General features: G+C 45.2%; 1 protein-coding gene across 1 annotated transcript in view; it reads right to left on the reverse strand.

Moving 5' to 3' along the window:
- ANO2 (anoctamin 2) overlaps positions 1–12,541 on the reverse strand; it is a 318,443-nt gene that overhangs the window by 11,087 nt on the left and 294,815 nt on the right. The window contains exons 19-20 of the mRNA XM_042993671.1: positions 2,030–2,182; positions 1,616–1,668 (exon numbers count right to left, since the gene is read on the reverse strand). Coding sequence (XP_042849605.1) covers positions 1,616–1,668; positions 2,030–2,182 — 206 coding nt within the window. The remainder of the gene's footprint in view (positions 1–1,615; positions 1,669–2,029; positions 2,183–12,541) is intronic.

Raw genomic sequence — 12,541 nt, forward strand, 5'->3', positions numbered from 1 at the left:
TCTGGTCTGAATTGACACTGGTGTTAGCCAAGTCAAAGCAGAGTAGAAGATATTCTGAGAAAATTACTGACGTTGATTAGAGTGTCACTTAAGTGCAATGTGCAAGGACACTGAATGGCCATGTACATCTGCCTCTGAGTGACACCAGAAAACCAGGAATACCAAGGATATGGGTCCACAGTTCCCCCAATTTGACCATTGCCTCTTGACACTTTTCAGCACAGCATGTAACGCAAGTTGTTCTTTCAACCAAAGAAAGCAGCGAGTCTTGCCCGATCGAACCACACGTACCTAACATACTATCTGGCATATTTAAGTGTTCTATAAATGTCTACGGAGCAAACTAAACACCAAGTGAGTGATTGCATGTTTGAATGTGGAGGTACTTTCTGCAAAGAAAACCTTAAATCTTTTTGGCAGGTGTTTATACTGTATTCTGCACTAACAATTAAAGCCCTTTTAAAAATGTAGTTTAGGCGTTGTTTTCTAAATGTATACATGAGTGCGGATGGCCATACCATATTTGAGAATGAGTAATGTGCTTACAATCACCACAGCTACAACTTACTGAGCACTTGCTACATGTCCTTTCATCTTCCCATTTAATTTCCAGAATGATCCTATTTGGTGGGTAATCTTATGCTCTCTCATGTTTACAGATAGGTAAAGAAGACAGAAACCCAGGGAAGTAAGATTTCTTGTCATTCTGTCATATGATAGAAAGTACCTAGAACGCAGGGCCTCTTTTCCAGTAGACACAACCCCAAAGGGGCTACTGATCTGTTTTCAAATTGCACCTCATTTCTCAGCCACAAGATGTGCGCTTCCTACATTGAACATTCACAGTGCAGTGAGCTGATTCTCTCTGCCTTTCCTCCTGCCTCTCCAGGCCTTTAATGTGTTCTTAATAGGCAACCAAGTCACAGAATCAATGTTTCTCTCCCAGGGGAAAATGGGTGGTGGCTTTCTTGGGAGGTGCCAAGCTGGGGGTCTTTTCTTGGGAGGTAGGACAGGAGGCCCTGCCTAGCCACCATCCATACAAAAGGCAGAAGCAAAAGTTGCTATTGGCTTGGGCCCATCAGGATTTCCTCTGAAATGTGGACATGTCTGGCAAGGCAGTTAAAGAGGTCACAACAGGTAGGACCCCTCTTCTTGCATGTCCTATCTTAACCTACGCGGTGCCAGAGTCCATGGGAATAATTAGGACTTCGCATTGACAGCTTGGAGGAACCGTAATTAGGAACCACTGCCCGGGCAATGCTCCAGGTATTGTTTAGCTCAGGAGGAGAAAAAGAAAGGAAAGAGATGGATAGATATGCGGAATTCTTTCCTCATTATTCTTGGCTCCGAGGAAAGATCAGATTTTGACTCTTAAGGCCACGGTATGCACTCTGGTGGGTAATTACCTTCCTTTCTCTCTGTGAAATTAACGATATGGTAGCGCGGCTCTGGCCAATGGCACCACGTATGCACTACTAACCAGGGGGCTGCCTTTAACAAAGCTCCAGAAGGAAAAGGCTGGGAGGTAACGAGGGCTGGTATGCTGCTCTGAAGACCTCAGCTCCTGTGGAAAGCCCTTCCCACAGGGCTAGGGTGTCACGAATTTAACACTTACGTTGCTGATAACAGAGAACTTGCCGATTCCAGAGAGAATGTCAAACCAAATCCCTGTAAGACAGAAAGAAGGGCATCTGGCTCATTCCCACTCTTGGCCTGGTGACAACAAGGCTGCAGCTCAGGGTGATGCTCCACAGGCACATTACCAGTGGAGGTTTGCTAGGTCCCCCAGAAATGGGCTTGCCTACAAAGCCTTAGGTGTCCCCCTCCACCGTCTGGAAAGCAGGGGGACAAGTAGGGGTGGATAAAGGTCTCCCAGAGCCTGAAGATATGAGGATGAGGACCTCCAAGGGCTTCCCCCAGCCCTCTTGATTCCAGACGTGGTGTGATGGTGGTGGCAGGTCATGGCAGGGAGACTGAGGGGACAGACAGAGGCAGAGGGCCTGCCATGGTCTCTAAGCAGGGGACATACCAATATCTTTGGTTCTCACGGCATCTGGCCGTCTCAGCTCAGTCACAAACTTCTTTGCATCAAGCCGCACTTCAATGACATTGTTGAGGAGGGCAAACACAGGTGCCAGAGGGAAGGAGGCCACAAAGAGGGTGACAAAGCCAAACTGGATGACTACGAGAGAGAAGAGGAGGAGAAGCATCGCTGGGAAGTAAGAGCTAGATAAACTTTGCCTTGCAGCTATGGCCCCTTGGCTTTTTCTTATGGGGTCTCTTTCCCACCTTGATCTCCCAGGCTCCCTTTTTCTCCTGCCCACAGTCATGGGTCTTTCTCTCTCAGTATCTGCAGGCCCACCAGCCAAGGCTGTCACCCAGGAGCAAAGCTCTGCATTAGGCACAGTGAGAAGACGTGAGAAAAGGAATCTTTCCTTTCCATCACTCTATGTCCAGTCACTAATCCTGGTCCTCTAACTCACAGGTTGATCACCTTTCTCAGCAAGGGTCCAGAGAGTAAATATTTTTGTATTTGCAGGCCACATAGTCTTGTCACAATGACTTAACTCCGCCATTGTAGAGTGAAAGCAGCTAGAGACAAAACGTAGACAAATGGGCTTCCAATAAAACTTTATTTACAAAGGCAGTACATAAACTGAGCTGGATTTGGCCCATGGGACATAGTTTGCCATCCCCTGATGTAACATAAAAAAAATCACCTCCCAAATTTGGCCTCTTCTTTCCATACCCATTGTCCCTGCCTTTATTTAGAAAGTTTATTCATTCATCACACATTTATTGAGAGCTCACTGAGGGTCAGGCACCTTGCCAAGTATTTAAGGAGGCGAAGGTCTGGTCCTACTTTCAGGGAGCTGGGTGTTAAAGCAGAAGAGAGAAATGTACACAAAGATGTGCTGCAAGATTTTATGTGTGCCAAGAGAGCCTCCATATCAAACACCTAAGCTTAGTCCTGAAAGGTGGGCCTGGATTAAAGAGAGCATCCCAAGCCATGGAAGCAGTGTGAGCAAAGGAAAGGAGGCAGGTTGTGCCAATCAGATGGCCATGTGGAGCCCAGCTCCTCATCCCTTCCACCTGGACAATTTCAACAGCCTCCTAACTGCTTCCCTTGTCACCAGTCTTCCCAGAACCTCCAGCAGTCTGATCCTGTCACTTACCTCCTCCCGAAAATGTCTGCTGGCTCCCTTGTGTTCACTGGGTATAGGCCAAATTACTCATGTTGGGATGCAAGTACCTTATAATCTGCTCCCGACCACCCTCCAGCCCTGTCTCTCAACATCTCCCCCCAGCCATCATGGCTGTGGCTTCTGGCACTGAGCTTCTGCCCCTCCGGATCCTCTCTGATCCTGTCAGGTGCTCCTATACACTTGTGGACAAGCACTCGTTCACCAGCTAGCAATGTCCATGCACCCTCGAGACAGTTCAAATACCATCTCTTTGGAGAAGCCTGCTCCTCCTGCTCTATCCTTGCGCCACCACCTTTGTGCCTGCCTCTGTTATGGCCATCGTCATGTACTATTGTGATTGATCTACTCACATGTCTTCCTTTCCCACTAGAAAGGCAAGGGCTCTGTCCAACCCTAGGGGCTCAGCACCCACAGTCCTGAGCCCCAGGAAAACCAGTCTAATAGGACACCCGTACATACCAAGGGCAAGTTATTTACTTTTCTGTGTCTTAGTAACTTCAACTATAAATTGAGGATGATAATACCCACCTAGGTTGTCACAAAGGTAAATGATACTGTACAAATAAAGTGCTTAGAACAATGTCTGGCACCTAATAATTGTTCAGTAATATTACCTGTTACGTATATTTTTACTCTTGTTGGAATAAATATCAATACTTACAGATGGCTGCCATGTATATTGCACACTTACATGTTAAACAGACACAAACTTTTTTTAAAAAATGTTTATTTATTTATTTTTGAGAGAGAGAGAACACAAGCAGGTAAGGAGCAGAAAGAGAGAGAGGGAAACAGAATCTGAAGTAGGCTCCAGGCTCTGAGCTGTCAGCGAAGATCGTGGAACAGGGCTCGAACCCACGAACTGTGAGATCATGACCTGAGCTTAAGTAGGACGCTTAACCGACTGAGCCACCCACGTGCCCCTAAACAGACACAAATTTAAGCACTAACTGAGAGTCAGGAGGCCTAACCTCTAGCCCTGGATATGTTTCTCACTAGCCGTATGTCTCTGGGCAATTTACTCTATTTCAATGGACTTCAGTATCCCCATTGATAAATTCCAAAGAGACTGGCTTAAATTCCTTTCAGGTCTGATTTGTAACAATGCTGTGGTTCTCATTCTCTCGGACAAGCTTCAAGATTCTAGAATATCCAAATAAAGAATGAAAAACAGGATCCAAACTAAAAAAATAATAAAAAAAAGAAAAAAATAAACGTTCACAGAGGGATATGCCTAAACTCGGTCGAAGTTTCGAGAAAGAGAACATGCGTGGAACTTCACCCAGCACACCTGCTTTTGATTTGGCAGCTTGATCGGACCCACAGTTGTGGTTTATTGCTCTTGCTGATACAAGTCTGTCACTGCCATGGCCCTTGATGCCCAGTGGATTCTCAGCTGGCCCTGGGAGACCGGCAGGTGCCAGTTGGTGGCAAGATGCACCAGAAGGCTCGGATTTGTTAAGGTTGGGCCCTTGGAAGGATGACTGCCAAGCTGGCTGGCCAAAGGGGTTGGGGTGGTGGGGAGGGAAAGAGGAATCTTCAAAAACAAGCTCTGGGAGCCAGTTCAAAATGCAGGGTCTATGGCATCTTTTAAATCAGGCTTTGCTGAGGAATTCGCTTTAGAGTTGGGGGTGGGGGTGGGGGCAGAGAGAGTGGAATTAACAAGGAAAGCAAAACAGATGTTAGACTAGTTTTCTAAAACCTGTAAAATGCATGTCTGTATTTAAGTGCATATATATGAACCTGTCTTTATTTATGGACTTCTAAATTGGTCTTCTTGATTCTAATGAGCTCAGTTCTACAGGGCAAATGTTCTTCGTCTTGTAAGTGACTTCCTCTCACAGAACTGTGTAAACTCTCCAAAGCCCCAACAAGGGCCAGGCAAGGAGACTGACAGGAAAAGGAAGGGGCAGGTTACTTCTGAGTGACTATAAATGTAGACAGCCTGCCCTCACCATACTCCTAGCAGCAGCACTACACATCCAGTGTCTTCTGGGCTATAGGAAAATAGGACTCTCTACTTACTCTCCTTTCCTTCACGTCATCTCCAGAGGCAGATATGAGACCTCTCCCAGGGGTTGCCCTGACAGTTTGCTTTCTTACCTTCATAAGCTCTCCAGACACACAGGCTCCCTTCGATTTCTCTTCTGTTGGCACAAAGGACTGCCAGTGGCAGCTCAGTGCTATCAGTGCTCATGAATTACCTCAAGCCCATGATATGGTTCTTGTCTTTCTCCTTGCCATGTAAGCCTGTGTGTCCAGCACTGGATAGCCTCAAGGGGTTGGGCTCAGCACAGGCCAGTGGAGCTGTCCCCCTTCCAGTGTTACCTGGGGTACTTAGGCTGAGAGAAGCCACTCTCTGTAGATGCTCCATTTCTGCAGGTGCTGCCTGCTTGGATGGGGCATACTACACATATCTAGGAATCAACCCAAAGAGGCAGAAACAAATAGGAAGCTTTGGTTTATCTCGGGGAGAAAAAAATATATCAAACTATAGCCTTCTAGCATACAAATTCCAAATCCAAGACTTTTTTCTTTTTAGTCAAAGGCCTAACTGCTGTATCAGATGGGCGTCCTTCTGGGTTCACTTCAGAGGACACGATGATACCGGCCTTCACCAACACCAAGATTTGCTTCTAAAAACAGCCAGCCTCCACTGGGAGAAGAACAACGCCAGGAACCCTCATTGCACTACATAATAGAAGCCAGCTTGGCTTGACCAACAACAGATTAAACCTGGCCAAGCCAATTACGGAGGAATCCATAAGTTGATTTTCAACTAAATCTTTACAAAGCCTGCTGTGAAGTGCTCCAGAAATGCTGAGCTGGAAGCAGAAAGATTGGAAACATTCCGAGGCCCAAACTCCATCAGTTTTCTCATCTCAGTCTCTAGGACCTTTTAAAATAACCACCAGCCCTATACTACCTAGTGCTGGAGACAATTAAAATCTTGGCCTTGGTTACCTGGGCTTAGGTTAAAATAACAAGGAGGAGTGTATTAAATTAAACAAGATGGCTTCCAGCAAGGACATTCCAGGACAATGTGCTTAAAGAAGAAAAATAGTACATTAGGTAGAATAGATTGGCCAGGATTGGTGGAAAAGCTCTTGATGGAACATAGTTTTTACTCATTTATTTAAAATTCTTCAGTGAAAATATCCACCCTCCCCTTACACATGCGCACATGTGTACACACACACACACACACACACACACACACACACACACACAGATCCTTGTCATGGCATTCAAAACCCTTTGTGATCTAACCCTAATTTATTTTTACACACACATCTCCTCACCCATGCTCTGTGCTCAGCATTAACACTTAGCTGGTATGCTTGAAGACCAACTTTGCCTGCTTTCCAACCATTTCAAAACCATTTGTACTTCTTCAAACTCACCATGTTTTCCATGTCTCTGAGCCTTCGTACATCCTGCTACTCTCTGTAATTATCCTTCTCTTTTTGTCTGCTGAATGAATCACCATCTACATTTCAGATCCAACTCACATCTAACCTTCTCTATGGAGACTCTCCTACACCCCAGTCCTACCTCCTCACCCACCTCCTCACTCCATAAAGTCTTGTTCTATTTGTCTGTCTAACTTGCTCCCTAGATGGGAAACCCCTTGAGACCATGGCCATATCTGATTCATTTCTGAGTCCCCACAATTTTGTGTGGTGCCTATCCCACAACAGATGTTCAGAGATTATTTATTTCATAAATACAAACTTCCCTTTTTTACCAGCTGTAAACACAAAACAGATACAAAAAGAGGCAGCTTCTAAACTGTGGGAATGGAAGTCACTGCACTTAGTGATGGTGAGGTGAGATGGGGCATAAATGCTAACACCTCCACACAGCAGTTTTTAGTGCTATAAACTTGCACAGGGGACTTTGAGGAAAGTGGTGTAAAACCAGTCAGTTAGGAGAGTCTAAATCTAATGAAAATAATTATAGCATTTTCCCCCTCAACTCTCGATAGCTTAGTAAAAGCAACACAGTCTGCTTAAGGGGATTAAAACCTGGGGGCTTGAGAATTTTCCCTTTTATGAACCACTAACAAGAAGCAATGCAAGGAAATTATCGAGGGACACACTGATGTGAGCTTGTCTTCTCACTCAGGAAGCAGTTACTAAAAACTACAAACAGCCCATTAACATAAGCGCTTACGTGAAAACACAGTAAGGGTACGTCATCACTGTTGATTTCATCAGCCCCTATTTCAAGGCTGCAACCCAGTGATGCCCTCCTCCTGAGGGCAAGGGAAGCCAACTGTGCTCAGCACTGAGAGTATCTGTTGTAAAAAAGAATTGCAAATGTTGGTTGATGATTAAATAGAAAGAGATGCTGAGAAGGGCGTGAGCTGGTTCTCAGCCTGGGCCTGTACTGCTTAGGAAAACAGTTAAAAGCCCTGAAAGAATATAAGAAGGTTCTCAATGCCCATCATTCACCATTCATTCACCCATCCAGCAATCATTTATTGAGCACATTCTATACATTGGGCACCATGTTTGTTGCTAGGAAACAAAGATGAACAGATTACTATGTCATCCTTCCAAGAGCTCACAGTATGCAGTGGAGAAGCTGGCCATGAAAACAAACACTGCTGGTGTCACAGAGTTGAACTCCAATGGCAGCATTAATAGAGCACCAGGGCAGGAATAACTCACATTCACCAGCAGATCCACGAAGGCTTCACAGATTCACAACCACTGGGCTTGACTTGAAGAACAAAGTAAAAGAGGCATTTGAAGGTTGGCTATACGGTTGGTAGTTAAGATCTATCCTGAAAATCCACAGATCTGGGGCGCCTGGGTGGCTCAGTCAGTTAAGGGTCCAACTTCAGCTCAGGTCATGATCTCACGGTTGGTGAGTTCAAGCCCCACATCGGGCTCTGTGCTGACAGCTCAGAGGCTGGAACCTACTTGGATTCTGTGTCTCCCTCTCTCTCTTTGCTCCTTCCCCACTCACACTGTCTCTCTCTCTCAAAAATAAATAAACATTAAAAAAATTGTTTAAAAAAAAAGAAAATCCACAGATCCAAGTTTACAAATGAACTACTTAGGAAATAAAGACAGTCAGTGGAATTCCTTTGCAGTATGTATGGAGTCACTTGGGGTTTATACAGTGGATCAGGCTCAATTCAGAAACTCTGGAAGTCATAACAGGAAGGAACAGGTTTGAAGCAACAGCTTAAATATTAAGAGTTTACTGCATACAGATCAATGCAACATTGGGACAGATCAGCAAGGCATATTTTCTTTTCTTTGTGATTAAGGGAGACCCAATCCCCACTTTGCCTTCACCCCCACACAAATTCTGAAATACTAGTTTCTTCAGATGGGGAAAGAAGATCCAGTGACTTTTGAGAGTCCTGCTCTTCAACAATTCAGAGTCTAGCTATAACAGCAGAACTCTGGGTGATAGTATGATGCAGGCCAGTCCATTAGCAGCTCTCTTCCCTCCTTGGGAGCAGAGGCTAGGGTCAAGGGAGCCTTCAGAGATGAAGTGTGCTGACGACCACAGAAAAGGGCAGGAGAATGTGACTCTCAGCCACAGGGGGCTTAAAGGCCTGGACACTATGGTCTTCTGGAAAAATCTGCCCATTGTTCCCCTTCCATATCCTTTAAGCAAAACTCCAAGCGCTCAGACTTCATGGAGCTTCAACCAACATTTCTTAAACATCTACCATGTGTAGGCACCATGCTCTCTGGTTCATAAAATAATATTTAGTGTCAAGTATTATTATTATTTCCATTTTTCAAGTAAGAAAACTGAGTCTCAGATGAAATAATTTTCCCAGGGCCACTTACCTAGCAATTGATTAAGATGGGAAACAAAGATAGTTTCTGATGCCAACATAATTCAATATCCTTTCCTCACACAAAAATGTAAATATTAGGCCCTGTGTCCACTCTCACATCTCTTAGGTTTCCTTTATTGGATCTTCTCCAATCTGATTTCTAATATTCTTGTCAGACAATGAACCAGCATCTGTGCTGATATTTTCACTCTCCAAAGCACCTTCACTCACATGTCTTGTATGACTGGTGCACTAGAGCTGTCCCTGCTGTTGTCCGTGTCATTACTCCTGTCTGGCCTGAATTTGTGCCCCCTCAAAAAAATGACATCAGTGGATCTAGTTCAGCATCTTAAAACAAGAGAGAACTGAGTTGGTGAGATCTACTGATTTATTTCTGATTTTCAAAGAACAGCCTTGTGAATTTCCAATAAATGTTTATTGTGAACAAATGAATGACCTGGCTTACTCATGCTTGTTTACTTTATCCACCTGCAAAACGGGAATGTGAAGGCCAGTTACTCATTCCTTCCTCTCATCCATCCATCCATCCATCTGTCAATCCTCCCATATACCTTTTTGGGCCATGGAAACACAGTCAGTGAGGCAGAAGGGCAATGAAACTAGGCATGATTGGAAAGAAGTTCCCAAGTAACAAATGAATAAGAACCTTTTTCCTTTATTCTTTTCCCCTTTCATCTTCCCAAAGGGCTGTAAAAAAGTCAACAAAAGGAACACATAGTGAGGTTTATGGAATTTTAGAAAAAAGGAAGTGACAGAGAAAGGAGGGAGAAACAAATATGCAAACTCTAAGGACCTATTATGGGGCCACAGCTGAGCAACAGAGTTCACTCTGAGCTTCCTGGGTGTTCCAGAAAGAAGAGAAATGATAAAGTGATGGTGTTCTCCGTAAGATTTAACCTTAAAGACTGCCTTCCATTCATTCATTCACTCATTTCATAAGCACTGACTGGGCATCTTCTGTTCACCAGAAGCCTTCTGTAGTACACTTAGGGGTATCATATCCAAATATACTCTTGTCTTTTCTTTTAAGTATGTATGGAGAGAGGGACTCCTAGTACAGAAAGTGACAATCAATGTACACTTCAAAGAGAGAGAGAGAGAGAGAGAGAGAGAGAGAGAGAGAGACAGAGAGAGAGAGAGAGAGAGAGAGAGAGAGAGAGAGAACATGAACTGTGACTCACCCTACTTCCCAGAAATACTGGAATGACACCCTGGATACTGCCTGAACTGTGTTTAAATGCCATTTGGAGAAGATGGCAGGTGCCTGATTGTCCAGTGAGATGACTCAGTTTGTATAAACAGGATGGTTCAGGGAAAGGAATTTCCTGATTCTCTGAGCCATTGCCTCGTAGCACACAATCTTGGAGTTCTGTGACAAAATGATCGAGCTTCAGTGCTGATGCTTGTACAGATACTCTGGAATATTTCATCACTTACAGCTAAGGCACCCCTGGGACTAGTTTTATATATCCAGCCCGTTAGAAACTTGGAAATTACCCAGTGTGGTCTCTATTATCCATGACCAAAGAATATCAGAATATGGAAGGGATCCTGGGTGTCACCGAAGTCACTGCTCTATTGGAAGCTTTCTACTCTTTCTTTAGTAAGGGGCTACCTTTACCTGGTCATTTCCAGGGGAGGATACTCAGGGAGGTATGGAGCCAGCTCTTCCCATTGCTCGTTATTCTCTGTCTCAGTTGCAAGTCACTGAGACTTCGGGCCATTTGTTACAAAGCTTTATCATAGCTGTAGCTGACTATTACATAGAATATTTTGCCTGAACTACACAGATGATTAACAAGTCTACCAATTTGTATGGCCTTAGGAAGCCTGCCTTTGGGAGGATACCATTCCCTAATCATAAGCACTTGAAAATAAGGATTCTTGGCCCCTGGTTGGGGGAAGTCAGGGGTAGATTGTGCCAGCTAAATCAACACAGCCAGAGGGGCTGGAGAGCTCTGATGAACAATGATGTCTGTGGAGTCCAATTGTCACTCTGTCTTCAAGGTCCAACACTACAGAATCACCTCTTTCATTCTATATTCCTCTTCTTTCCTTTTCAAACATTCATTGAGCACCTACTGTATGCCAGGCCTGGTGGTTAGGTGCTATGAATGAATAAAACACAAATCCTGACCTCAAGAAGCTCCCTTCACAGTTTCATGAATATGAACATAGGCCACTGGTCTTCAATTGTATCACTTATTTATCTGATATACTGGCAATAAACTTGATCGAGAGATTCTTTGGGAACTTATAGAATTAAATTTGGGCCCACGTTCTTAAATGCCAAAGCTACTCTACACAAGTGGAACTATGGCAAGTAACAGAGAACTAACGTTGCCTGCAGCCTTAAAGCAACTCAGGAATTTCCTCCCATTGGCCCTGAGGAAAACTCCACAATGGGGCTGTGAGGGGCCTGTGGCCAAAAAGCTTTGAAGCCCCATTTTGGGGTTGGGGACAGTGATGATTAATGTCACAGCCTGCTCCTGGGCCAGCATTCTTTCCTCCCCTCAGAGATGGGGGTGGGCGACTACCCTTGAAGTCCTTTTTAGTAAGCTCTTCAGGAAAAGGGTTTGATATTGGAGATTCCCTCGAAAGCTTGCTGTTCTCCTCACAGGTTTCTCCAGCTTAATCCCTCACTCTCAGGTTTCTCTTTGTCTGGGGCTGGCCCATCCCCACCACCAGTGCCGCCCAGAGGTAGCTCCCTACCGCCAGTGCCCCCTCCACAGGCTGACTCTCAGCAAGCCCCCCATGCCACCCCCCAACTCCCAGCTTCCCCTTCACCTCATGGCCCCTCCCCCATGCCTGCTGGGCCCCGGTTCCAGTTCAATTTAGAAAAATGTAAATATAATACATCTCTCTCTGCTGCCTCCCTCAACTGATGACGTGCCTCACCATTACAACTGACAGGCTCAGAGTGGGCTCAGCGCACTTCCTGTCTGCATGGGTGGTCCTGGGGATCACGGGGAAGGAAGCCGACAGCTGAGAGCGGGGCCAGGGATCACCATGTCAGGCACACCAGAGGGAGTGGGCAGCTTTGGTTTCACTGCTCTCATTTTTGTTCAAAGCCCAAGACAAGGGCCTTTCTGGAATTAGGAGGTCTAGCCCACTGGGAAGGAAGAAGGATACCTCACCCTACCCCTATCCCTCCGCTAAAGCCCAAGTTCCCATAAGTCCTCATGAAAGTCTCTTACACAATGATCCAGGAAGGGGCTCTGGCTTCAGTCCCACTAACGGGTCTGTGGGGCAACCTGAGGCAACTTGCATCACTCCCTGGGCCTCTTGGCTTCAACATACACTGTCTAAGATGGATATGTGAACTGGGATGCCAGCACTGGAAGAGACCCTGGAGGTTACCTGGTCCAGTGGTTTGAAACTCTTTATTCTTGTCAAGACACTCAGTGAAAAATGATTACGTGCACCATTCACTTCCATTGGGGTGGCCAGGTTTTGTGCATGCTGAAACTTTCTTTGTTCTCTCATTCAAAAATAATCTAGAAAT

The sequence above is a fragment of the Panthera tigris genome, chromosome B4, assembly GCF_018350195.1.
Source record: "Panthera tigris isolate Pti1 chromosome B4, P.tigris_Pti1_mat1.1, whole genome shotgun sequence".
Classification (NCBI taxonomy): Eukaryota; Metazoa; Chordata; class Mammalia; order Carnivora; family Felidae; genus Panthera; species Panthera tigris.